Source organism: Corylus avellana, chromosome 2, assembly GCF_965113065.1.
Source record: "Corylus avellana chromosome 2, dhCorAvel1.hap1.2, whole genome shotgun sequence".
NCBI classification, from domain to species: domain Eukaryota; kingdom Viridiplantae; phylum Streptophyta; class Magnoliopsida; order Fagales; family Betulaceae; genus Corylus; species Corylus avellana.
Genome location: NC_142491.1, coordinates 16,412,358 through 16,425,518, shown reverse-complemented (window position 1 = coordinate 16,425,518; position 13,161 = coordinate 16,412,358). Strand labels below are relative to the sequence as shown.

The following is a 13,161-nucleotide window of genomic DNA, read 5'->3' as shown; positions in this document are numbered from 1 at the left end:
CCCCCCCCCCCCCCCCCTTTTTTTTGTGTGTGTTGGGGGTGATGGCTGCGATATCATTGCCCATGGAAGTTTGTTTGTCACCACGGAATTTGGTTGGACCACATAGTCACAATCATAGACACACTGCATATGATCAACACAAGAGGTTATTGCTATGTCACATTCTTTGTGTGATTGGCTTGCCGTGTTGTTAGCTTGTCATTGGGAGAAAAATCATTCAATTAGAAAATATTTAGAACGGACAATTTTTAACATAATTTACGAATTCAAAATAAATGCAATACAAATTTAATAGGTTAAAATTGAATGGTTTAACCTATTTAATTAAATGGGATGTGATAAGAACTAGACCCACATACACGAATTGTTACTCTTAATTAATTATTCAACATATTCATACTATCATTGAATTTATTTGTGAAGACCTCTTTTTTTTTTTTTTTTTTTCTTTTAATTTGAAAGTGTTTTGATGTGTCATAACGGTGGAAATTATTTTGTGTTATGAGGAGTTTTTTTTTTTTTTTTTTTTCAAAACAAATAAAATAAATAAAAACACAAACAAACATATTGCCGCAACTCGAAAGGTAGAGAAAATACAAGAAAAATAAACTCCCACTTGTTAATTTGCCCTATTTTCATATTGCCAATTATGTAATGCCATTTTTCACATTCACTTTGTACCAACTGACGTGATGTGTTTTAAATGACTTCCAATATCAATCACTTTTTTAAATATATATATATATAATCATGTTGTAATGTTAACAAGTGTGAATTGGATGTAAAAAATGGCATATTACTCTTGCCAGTTTGTTTGATGCCTTCTAATTTATCTAGAGGGACTACATGAGTAAATACAATCTATGGTCTAACCTACAAAAAGATATACTTTATGGGGTGTAGTCCATCCAAGTATAAAGATGGAAAGCACTTGAGCAAAAAGAAAGACAAATTACAAGAGGCAGCAGGTTAGTTTGATGTTGATAAAGACCCAGAGAAAGTGACAGAAGAAATGAGATAGAGAAAGAGAGGCCCCATTTGCCTTTCTCCATGGCATAAGGTCATGTGTAAGTGTGTGTGTGTGTGAAAGAGAGAGAGAGAGAGAGAGAGGCTTACACACCGATCGAGGGAGATGCAAAAGGGGAGGTTGAGAGGGCCCAGTAGGTGATAAATTGATAATGGAAGTAGCCTTCATCCTCTCTGGATCTGTTCCCCCACCAATCCAAATTATATATGCAACCCCTATCCTCCATTGCTTCAAGCTTCAAATAGGTAGATAATTTTGCAAGCAAAGCATGATTTGGACAATAGACTGTAATGTCTAGTCGCTGCATAAATATGCAAATGTTATGGCATGGGATTCACCTGCAAAGCAAGCATAGGAGCTAGGGAGATCTAGGGTTGTGACAATTAGCATGCAAAAACATTGTCATGTTATTTCTTGCAAAGATTTTTCTCCTAGCTTTTTGTCCTATTGCCATAACTAAACATATATGTGCAATCCATTCTTTATGAGGTTAACTTGTGGCAACACATAATTAACTATGAACAGTGGCGGATCTAGGAATTGGAGTTACCAGAGGCGTACAAAAATAAATTTTTTTTTTCTCTTTATGTATTATATTTTTTATAATACGATAAATACAATCAAAAAATAAATTATACCATAATATATGTATCACAAATCAAATCAAACTCATCAAATTACCCAAAAAAAAAAAAAACAAAGTAACTATTAAAAATCTTCATCTAACGACGTCACAAACAGAGACGGAGGGAGGGGGGGACCGGGGTGGGCCATGGTCCCCCCCCAAAATAAGGAAAAAAAATATTATAAGTAAAAAAAATAATAAAAAAATAAAAAAAGTTAAGTTAAAATTTTAATTTTAGTCATTCGGGCTCCTCAAAAAAAAAAAAAAAATTGGCCCTATTTTTAATTTTGTTGGTCCTTATCCACTAAGTTTTTTTTATTTTTGGCCCTTACTTTCAAATGTCCACTTTTTTTTGTCCTTACGATAGTCTTTAGTTCATAAAAAACAACCAAAATAATTTTTTTTAATAAAAAAATTCTAAAGAACCGAAAAAAAAAAATTGGCTGGCCCCCTCCCATAAAATTTTCCGGCTCCGTCCCTGGTCACAAACACATAATAATTTAAACTACTTACGAAATAAACTAAGCACAATTAAATGACTACTAGTGTCTAAGACAAATGAGTATTTTTAATGGGCTATTAGCATACGGCTATTTCTTTTAGAAAAGTCTCAAATCTCAAAGCATAAATTACATTAGAGTCTAAGCCTACGTAAAAAAGACTAGAGTCTAAATTTAGCAACAAAAAAAAAAACCACATTTATTTATAAACTATGACCAGAAACACTAAAAAATTCATCCACTATCTTTTTTTAATAATAAACTATTATCTGCTCTCTCTCCACTAATAAAATATAACTTTATTCTCTCTCTTTAATAAAAAAATAGCCTCATTTTTTCGCATAATGACATTTGAACGACAAAAAGAAGGCTAAGGGTGCCCCTAGTAATTTTTTTTTTACCAGGGGCACCCTTAAAATTTTGATTGAAAATGCTTGTTGAATTTAAAAAAAAAAAAATTTTACCAGGGGCGCCTGCCCCCAGGTCGCCCCTGTGTAAATCCGCCGCTGACTATGAAGATCGATTTCTTCCTAACTGGATTGAAGAAAATTCTTCTAATTCAGTTTATTAAACTGACTTCTACCCTTAAAGCATGTTAATGTCAAATGTATTTTAGAAAAAAAGTAAAGCTATACACTATACTTTTATGTTTTATCTAACTTTGTTGATGTAGCATTGCCAATCAGCCTACGGGTCTTTCTTTCTTTCTTTTATTTTTTTTATTTTTTGAAATAAAGTCTCATTCAAAAGTTGATTGGCAGTATTACATCAGCAAAATGCGATAAAAGTGGGGTATATAGCGTTTCTCTCTTTTTCTTTTTCTTTTTAAATGTATGTGAGAATCATGCGCCTTAAAGATAAATGTCAATTTAATAAACTAGGTTGAAAGAAAAGTCGTCCAATTCAATTTAGAAGAAAACTTTAAAACTGAATTATCTGTAAATTTTCTAACCGATCATTAGTTGTCGCTTTAACGGCCTTTATTTGATGATACAAATTTGATAATCCATCAATCACTTTCTAGGTGTAAACACAAATTAAGACCTTGTATGGTTTGTATTTCCTTAAACAAGCATATCACTTGATGAAAATAGACTATTTTAACCTCTTCAAACGACAAATGGGAGACAAAAACTTTTTTGTTAAGAGCATATGAAAATCAAATCAAATCAAAACAGAACTAGAATTGATTGATGATTTAACATAAAATAATGATTGTTTAAGAGAGACGTGAGGCTTTAATTAGAAAGTTTAGCAAAATAATTAAGCATGCAATTAAAAGCAACGATAACTCAGGCCAATTTAAGCAAGACTTTACTATTTTTAGAAGGGAGTGGCATTGGGACAAGCCCCTAAACATCCGCAGAATCTCCAGCTAAAAAGCATGCAAGGAACCAATGCGGGAATCCGGTGCCACTCACGCTCCATGCGTGAGAGTGGGTGAAGAACTCTTCTCTGCGGCCGCTCTTGCCTTTAGTATATCACTTATTAACAAATTCCCAGGTAGCAAGTACCAACTACGGGACCAAATAACCCGTTTCAACCCCACGTCATCTCCCAGGTCATCGTTCTGACATGTCTGATCAAAAGCACCGGAGCTTGCCACGCGTAAGAGTCCATGTGGGTGGAGACGTAACCATGGGCGAGCTTCCCGCCAGCCTTCACGGGGCCCCAAAAACCCAAACGGAATTACTATTAAAAAAACCCACTTCTAGAACTGTCCTACTGCACCTAATAATTCGCCTGAAAAATAATTTAAAAAAACAACAAAGATCTTCAAAAATATCGGTGTCTGTCACAAACCTTTAGAAACATGTCAGTCCAACTCCGTTGGTGTCTTCACATTATAATATAAACTTAAGAGTTTTTTATATTTCTTTTTGTCTTACGATATTACAACTTTTATTGTAAATTAAAGTGTTAATTCACATGACACTAACGTTTTTACTGTGTCACCTTAACTTGCCTATGCACCAACAATCCTGTACAGAAAGCATAAGTCAAAATGAAATTCCAAACATAGTCGTTAGAAATATAAATATATATATATATATTAGTCATAATCTTACTATGAATGTGAATACGACACTGTAACATGCAGAGGAGGTGTCACAAGTCGTGGACATGAGGGGTGATGTGTTTTTTTGACCATTTGGCAAGAAAATGACCAATCGATTTATGTAATTAGAAATTTATCTAGTCTTACTCCGACATTTTTGACTTCAACAAAAGAGCAACAATGTTCTTTGTACAAATTTATTACGCTTATATATATATATATGCTTTTTTAATTTTTTTTTAATTTTAAAGAAGTTGATATAATGAGTGCGAAGGGTGAATCTCGTTTCAAATGTTGTTGGTACGACGTCGTAGAGATGGGAATGGAAAAATAAATAATAATAATAATAATAATAATAATTAAAGTGATAATAGGGTTGTTGTGCAGGGAAATCCCGCTGACCCCGTTTGAACAACATCTGTCGTTCCGTTTTGCTTCGGACAGTCCCACGTGGAGGTCATGTCAGTAGGGCCCAGCGCCCACGGCCTCTGGTTATGGATACATTCGATGGCTCTCTGCCCCAGTTGCCTCACTACTCTTCTCGTTCTCTCTCTCTCTTAATAATTCCGGCTAGTTAGTGTCAGATTCCGGCGCTCCTCGTCAGACTTTCCCGACTACCTTTTTTCCAATTATATATATACCCTACACTCTTCTGCTCTTTACCTTTATATACGAAGTACAGCAAACCCACCACATACATAGGATAGGCATACATTACGCGCACGTAGTAAGCAATAGTCAGCAGCACAGTGTCTTGCTCACAAAGGCACGAGAGATAGTGCAAGTTTGCCTAATCCTTAATAACAGCAGTACTAGTACACTACCTTTTTATCCACCAAGCAAACGCGCACCAGTGCGAAAACCAGTGCCTTTTTTGGATTCCCTTTCTCTGTTTCTCAAAAGGGTATAGTTTGGTTTTTGGTGATGAACAGGGCGTTGCCGGAGATGTTGCACTGTCTAAACGGGCCGGCGACCAGTACGGACATGACGGTGCTGGAGAGGCAGAGGGCTCGCATGAAGTGGCAGCCGCAAGAGCAGCAGGGATATTTTGGGGGGAGTGATCAGTTCGCTGGTTTGTTTTTGGAGCCGGGTCAAGTTGGGAGCTTTCAAGGTTTGTTGGGTGGTGAGTCGGTGCTCGGGGAGGTGCTGACCCGGTCGGTTAAACCCGACCCGGGTTTGGAAAATGGGTGGCCTGAGTTGCTCAATATGGGGTTTACAGAGTTCGACATGAATTGTGCCATTTCAAGGACTTCTAGCTGCCCCCCCACGGTGGCTCCACCGCCGCCGGAAGCTAAAGGTAAAGTGTCACCGCCGGCGGAGAAGGTGAGTTCTGCGGTTGGGAGAGAGAGCTTCAAGAAGAGGAAGGCTGATAAGCTGCAGAACACCAAGGTGTGTGTGTGGGTGTGTGAGTGTGTGTGTTTCACGATGGAGACTGTAAAACTAAGAAAAAAAACAAAAGAAAAAGCCTCTTTTAGTTTTCAATGCGTCCATTCTTTTTGCTGCTCATTTATTGTCTCTTGACTCTGCAATCTTTATCTTAGAAAAAAAAAAAAAAAGGATTGGGCGATTTTGCATGATAATTCGTGGAACTTGATTTCTCTATGTTTTCAATGAATGCTCTGTTGCAGTAGTTATGACTTGTGTTTGACTTACAAATCAGAGACCTTTTGACAAGTTATGGTGAAATTACTGATGAAGATCGATCTCTTTGTGTTTATTTCCAGGTTGTTGCGGAAGACGATTCCAAAGACAAGAGGAGCAAAGTATGCGCAGAAGAGGGGGAATCAAAGATCACAGAGCAAACCAGCAATAAAGACAACAACAGAGAGACTTCTGCTGATACTTCAAAGGAGAATTCTAAAGCTTCTGAGGCTCAGAAGCCCGATTATATTCATGTCCGGGCACGCCGCGGGCAGGCCACAGACAGCCACAGCTTAGCCGAGAGAGTGAGTGGGAGTCCTATGATGTTTTCCTTCTTTACAGAGTTTCTCCTCTGCAATTTGTGTGATTTATGTCGTGTATGTGATATGCAGGTGAGAAGGGAAAAGATCAGTGAGAGAATGAAGTATCTACAAGATTTGGTACCAGGGTGTAACAAGATCACAGGGAAAGCTGGAATGCTCGATGAAATCATCAACTATGTGCAATCCCTTCAACGACAAGTAGAGGTATAGCTTCTTCACCTACTAGTCTTGATCATAGTCTTTTTGCTTTTGTTCATAATTCTTCACATATTTATTAGCATTTCAATGTATTCTGAATCATTCCCTCTTTATCATTACAATTATATGCAGTTCCTGTCCATGAAACTAGCTGCTGTGAATCCCAGGCTTGACTTTAACATTGAAGACTTATTTGCAAAAGAGGTAATGGAAAACATTTACTGTTACCATGAAAAAAAAATCCCTGCAATTTTGCTGCTTGAATCGCTAGACAATAAATGCGAGCATGTGGGCTATACTAAAAACTCTCTTACGTTTGCTATCCGGATTGTTATCCGCTATATATTCATATGTTAACCATCCACTTGGTTATGATAAAGAATTAGTAAAAATGACTGAAATTGACTTGTTTTGGAAAGGTCAGTTTTTTTAAAGCATTTTGATGTTTGTTAAATCGGTAGTTGTCCCAAAAGCAGTCTCCTTTGCGTGATCTTAAATAACTGAAGTATCGGTTATATCGGAAGCATAAACTGATTGAAAATGATATAAGAATCTAATTATTTAATTAATACTTTATCGTTGCTCATTCTCAGTTGCTTCTATATCAACAGATGTTTCCTGCTTGCTCAACTGGTTTTCCAACAATTGGAATGTCATCCGAAATGACTAATCCTGCCTATCTTCAGTTTAATCCGGCACAGCAGGTGGTTGCATGTTGTGGGTTGGATATGGGGATGAATAATACAGCTGATATGGGACTTAGACGAACAATCAGTACACCTGCATCGATCCCAGAAACATATCTTGATTCATCCTGCTTCACTGTAATTGCTTCTACACTTTTGTGTTTCAATGCACTACTCTCTCTCTCTCTCTCTCTCTTCAAACTTTGTCAGTTTATATAAAGTAGATCGAACTTGCCTGCAGCAACTCCAGCCTTCATCAACCTGGGATGCTGATGTACAAAACCTTTTCAATCTGGAGTTCCATCAAGGAAGATCGATTTCTTTTCCATCCCAACCATTTACAGGTAGATAGAGCTAGCATCTGATCAATTTTTCTTACTTTCTTTCATCTCTCAATCATTTTATGGTGGAAATGAAGTGAAGTAGATATCTTGACATGTGACAGAGACCATATAGTGCCCTGTTAATGATTTTGCTCAGAAAGTATCGCATCCCTTTTTATTGAAATGATAGAAAAGCTGCCTATAAGGATCTTTCAATCTTTTTCCTCCAAAATGATTAAATCCACATATTGTTTCAGTGACCACAATACACCCACAACTGTCCTGATAGAAAGAGGAGGCAATCAATGGTGTGGTGCACTTTGACTCCATGCCACATAATTGCTATCACACCATTTAGTGGTGAATATACACCAAATGGGTCTCCCTACTTTGATTAGCTAAGCCTCCGTTTGGGTTTGAAATTTCAAAACGCAGATTTTTCTGTGTTTTTAACTCGCAGTTTTTTAAAAATGCTTGGTTTAAAAGTGCTCTTTTGGTCAGTGAAATCGTTGTGCCGAGTCAACCAAACACAGGATATGATGCCTTTTGATTGTTTAATCAAAAGCACCAACTGGGCTTGCAATTGACCCCAAAACCACTAAATTGCTTTTGCAGGTTCAATTGAAGCTAGCAACCTAAAGATGGAGCTCTGAATCAAAATATGCATCATACAATTTCTTGGATAAGCCTTTGATCCATATTCTTTTTTTTTCCCGGTTGAAGTACATAACGTATATATTTTGTATGTATACTTGTGCCATAGTATGAATAAGATCAACACCTATTGACTTCAACAATCTTCCTTTGTTTGCTTTCTCTTTCTCTTGTAATCATAAAATAAAGAGATTTAATAACGCTAAGGGGACTAAGAAAAGTTGATGGCGATAGATGAGAGGACCAAGGGTGGGGGCACACACGAGTAAAGAAAATGACTTGGCCCATCTGGTTTAAGTATCCTCTGCAATTACAACTGTACGCTTTTCTGATTAACAGTCTGAAGATGACACCCATGCTTGATGCTTGATGCTTAAACTAAATTAATTAACCCCTCATTACCATTGAAGGAGAAAACAGTACAAAAGCTGTGATTGGGATGGAAGAACTGTCAACTGTCACAATATATTATTATTATTATTATTATTATATTTGTGAAATCAGAAGGGAATACGTCGCTGTAATCCAGTGGTACAAGTTGTCCCTCCATTGGATGATCCGGAGAGACAACTTCAAGCACTCTTGTGAAGGACACAGGACATGAGCCTACTGGTGGACCTTCTGAGTTCCCTTTTGGACATTGTAAAATGTTGATTGAGACGCTGATAATTATGCTGCACAATGATGAATGCATATACACTACCCATTATATGCATAGAGAGAGAGAAGACAAACACAATCCGGAACTTGTTCAATTGGGAGGAATGCTAAGATTACAAACAAATTTTACTAAAAAAATTTACAAACTAACGTGGTATAACTTGATTGAAAATGAGATAGATTCAAAATTTGAGAAACCCAATAATATTGTGTTACATTAGTTTGTAAAATTTATTTGTGAACCTACCATTTTCTTTCGATCCGTTATAATGGTCTCTCCGTCTTACTAAGTGCTAGGGATATTATACTTTTTACTATAAGTCTCTTACGAACTGATATGACAGTTCGTGTAGCACTTGTCATGTATTTGTGTTAGCCACCAAAATATGGTCAGTCACGTGTTAGTTCAAATTTGTTTACAAACTTATGTGAGAGTTCATGTCACATTTACCACACCAATCACTAAAATGTGAACGGCTATGTAATAATTTACATAACGCTCATTTTCATAAAATTTAGATAGCCAAGTGAGTTTGGTGGGGGAATTAGGGGGTGGTATTTGCGTTACCTCATTGCCCTATCATATTAGATGGCGGTTGACTTAAAATTTAGAAGAAATTTTCATATTTTTGTGACATTTTTAAATTTCGGGAGGACCTAAAACTCCCCTTGGGATGGTTTTGCCCCTCATCATTATATATATATGACCTTTGATAGTTTATTATGCACTATTGGAAGTGACCATCATTCAGAGTAATTAATCATTTTCTTCGTATGATGAAGTGGTGATGAATTCAACAATAATAAGCTAAAGGGTTAATTATCTTTAGCCACTTTTTAACTACCACTCATTTACACATTGTCCCCACAAATTATCACATGTCGTACTCAACTCCTTCCAACTATCAATCGTTCTAAAAGAAAACCTTTTTTGTTAACCAAAATGTTAAAAGGGACGGAATATTGATCACGTGCCGTACATGTAATATTAAGACATGAAATGATGAAAATAACCCAAGTTTAAAAAAATAAATTTACTTAAATACCCCCAAAGTCAAATAAAATAAATAAAACTCATTATAAAATTTGAAATAAAATAAAATACAAAAAAGAAAACGTGCTTGAGAGTAGGTTTGCAGGTTTGCCACCCCCATGTGCTTCGAGAGTGATTGATCCATCCCTCAACCATCTCCAAACACTTTTGGGGTGGCAAAACTTGGAGGTGCTCAGCCTATATATATATATATATATAAGTTTTTGTTCTTGTTTAAACTTTTTTTACTTTTATTTGAGGGCATTTTCATAATTCCACATAAAAAGAGCACATGCATGTCACGTGTGCTTTTTTATGTTAAATTGAACAATCTCACGATTGGTAGTTTAAGGAAATTGAGTGTTATTATTGTTGATGGGGGCTAAAGATAATTAACCCTAGACTAAAATAATGGCCAAAAAAAAAAAAGATTGGAAATAGAAACGTGTTTTGTGATCTCTATCTTGTTTCAACAGGATTCTTGGAACCCAAATAAAAGGGAAAAAAGAAAAATGAAAAAGTCGTAGTATTCAGAAAAGTATGATCCATTGTTGTACAAATCATCATTCACACCTGCTCTGCATTCGTCTATGATTCAAAAAAAAAAAAAAAAAAAAAACCAGAAGATACACGTTATTTAGGTCAAGTCAAGAGAACAATAATAGCGTCTATGATTACTCTTTAATGAGTTAAGTTAAAGTCGACCTATATAGTATTATATTCATGCCTCCATGGAATCCAAATCCAACACGTGGCATTTAAGGTCGACAATTTTTTACACGACTTGTGAACCCGACACATAAACACGAATTATCACTCATATGCAAGACCCGGAACAGGTGAGCCCCGCACCTATTCTCCGTGTGGCTGCCCAATTCGAACAAATTGCAAGAGACTCCCATAGTAATTTGTATAGGCCTATTAGATATAAACGTCGTAACTAGACAAGAAAGGAGGCTTTCGGTGTTAGGTTGCTGCAATGGTTGAGGGACCACTAAAAAGGTTGCCTACACGTTCATAGCATCTTCTTGCTTTTGGAGTTAACAGGAGCCTCAGCTTTCCTTCACTTTCAAGCCATAGGTAATAGCGAGAGTTGTGGGTCTGGGCTGGCCTCATCCATAGGCAAGATCTCTTTGATTCTCTTTGTTCCTGTTAGATGGTGATATTGTCATCTCCCTTTCTTGGGTCCATTTTGTGTGAGAAAATTTCTCTTCTAAGTTTTTTTTTTTTTTTTTCAACCTTCCACTCACTCACAAGGTGGAGTTTTAAAGAAAAAGAAGCAAAAAAAAACCTACAAAATATTCTCTTGGCAATGTGTGTATATTAGGGTCACTCCCCAAGATTTGTTCCTTGCAAGTGACCTATCAAGTTGTGTCTCTTTCTTGTAGGAGAATCCGATAAAATAATAGATGCAACCCTAAGAATCAAATCTTTCTATGGTTCTAAATATCAGCAGGGAAAGATATGGGTTTTGTTTGTTTCTCTCTTCATGTGTTGTGGGGGTATTTTTTTATTTTTGGGTTTAAAAGTGTTTCATGTAACGTTAATGTGATAATAATTTTGAGTGTTTTGTGAATGTTATGTGTTTATTTATTTATTTTGTTTGTTTTGTGTTTATCTTAATTCAAGCAAGAAGATGGATGAAGAACTTGAATTTTCAAGACCGACACTTTCAATTGACATCTATCCCCTTTGCGCTTCGCCCGACCTATCTATCTTCACCCCGGCAAGTAGAAGCTTATCTATGTGATTCTTTTGAGTTGTTTGTTAATCATTTTGTTTTGAAAACATTTTTTTTTTAAATAATAATAATAATAATAATTAATTGCCTTTGGGATATAACAGAATAATACTACAATTTATATTTCTCACCTATTGCTGATTTTAGGAAAGGTATATTTAGGGTGGTCCTGAGTTAGGCAAGAAACAGATTAACCAGGCCCTACCAAGCCTAGGTACAAGGACTCATGCTTGGTCCTAGATTTCATTATCAGGCGTAGGCCCAGCCTGGGTCAATTAATATCTCAGGAGGCTACTACAAAGTTTAGATGCTAATACTTGGTTTAATTTGTTAGACAAAGTTTTGGGTTGGAGGAATTTTAAGCACGTAATTCTCGCGCATTTTAAAAACGCACATAAAAATCACATGCTCTAAGAACATATGTCAGATTGAATTGAAAAAATTTTCTTCTAAATTGAGTTGAAATGACTAATAATTAAGAATGAGGCCAATTATCCAGACCAAGGCTCTAATATAGTAACTTTTTAATTTCGAAGATCATCATTCTTCTGCAAACTATTGAGAGGGTGAGGATGGCAATTTGTGTTTACGTGTCAGGTTTGAATTGTGTCAATGCATGGGTAAAACTATAAAGGTCAGCCATAATCCAATTCATTTAATTAAATGGGTCATACTCTCCAACACTAATTCGTTAATTTTTTGTTGAGTTTGTGTCAGATTCACGAATCATGTCAAAAATTGTCAACCCTAAATGTTGGATTCGAGTCATGTTAATGCATGTTTATAAAACTATATGTCAACCATAACCATACACATTTAATTAAACAAGTCATACCTCTCAATTTTAACCCGCTAATTTTGTGTTAGATTTAAGTCAAGTTTACAGGTCGTGTCAAAAATTGTCAACCCTAGAATCAAGTTCCATTGTCTGCAAAGCTGGTACAGGTAGTTTATAGTAGCAGAGAATCCACTGATCCAATTTGATCTACCGATTGAGATGAGGGGATGGGAGTATGAGAAAAGGAAAACACCCCCAACATATGGGCAGAATTTATAAACTGAATGACTCGAATTACATGGATATCCATATAATGGAGAAGAGAAAAAGGGAGAATATAGCAGAAAATAATGAATTACCAACCACACGGTGCTAACAGCAATATAATTGATAAAAGCTCAAGGGTATGGCTTTTTTTTCTTTTTTTTATAACCAGGATATCCCGGGCTTCGCGTGCAAAGGGTATTTTTAAAACAAGGTTTCCATTAGGTTTATATTTTTAGTTTTACCAATTTGTTTCACAGGCTACTGTTCTACTATTTTCTCATCAATTCTAACAGGTAGGGCATATGTATTGGCCTATGTATCTTAAACTTCAAATTTCAAGCAAGGCTTTAGATGGCCAAGCTTCACTGGAATAAAAGATAACATAGACTACTGCACAGGATAAGCTAGACAAGAGTGCATTTATGTTCAAGCTTGATCTGACCCACCTAGGGCAGAGGTTTAAGGGTTGCTCTTTTATTTTCTTTGGTTCTAGAAGAGTGCTCTTCAAGCTGTTGGTGTTAAGGAGACTAAGAAGTAGTAGTGACAAAAAGGGCAAAAATTAAAGTTCATACATTTCCATGCTTGAGAGCTTTGGGATGATACCCTACGAATATTGCTATATTGTAGACCAAATCCATCACCTCAA

The 13,161-nt window shown here is 36.2% G+C and overlaps 1 protein-coding gene across 2 annotated transcripts; it reads left to right on the top strand.

Moving 5' to 3' along the window:
* The first annotated feature begins 4,765 nt into the window (after positions 1-4,765).
* LOC132184477 (uncharacterized) lies at positions 4,766-8,179 on the top strand. Of its 2 annotated transcripts, none has more exons than XM_059598126.2 (7): positions 4,766-5,600; positions 5,936-6,157; positions 6,245-6,379; positions 6,506-6,577; positions 6,967-7,197; positions 7,301-7,403; positions 7,998-8,179. In XM_059598126.2, exons 1-7 carry the CDS (start codon positions 5,136-5,138, stop codon positions 8,033-8,035), a joined length of 1,266 nt encoding a protein of 421 aa, XP_059454109.1. In that variant the 5' UTR covers positions 4,766-5,135; the 3' UTR covers positions 8,036-8,179. The 2 variants fall into 2 exon arrangements, with proteins under 2 accessions (XP_059454109.1, XP_059454117.1); XM_059598134.2 differs by having other exon boundaries at positions 4,768-5,600; positions 6,985-7,197.
* Positions 8,180-13,161: the final 4,982 nt, after the last annotated feature.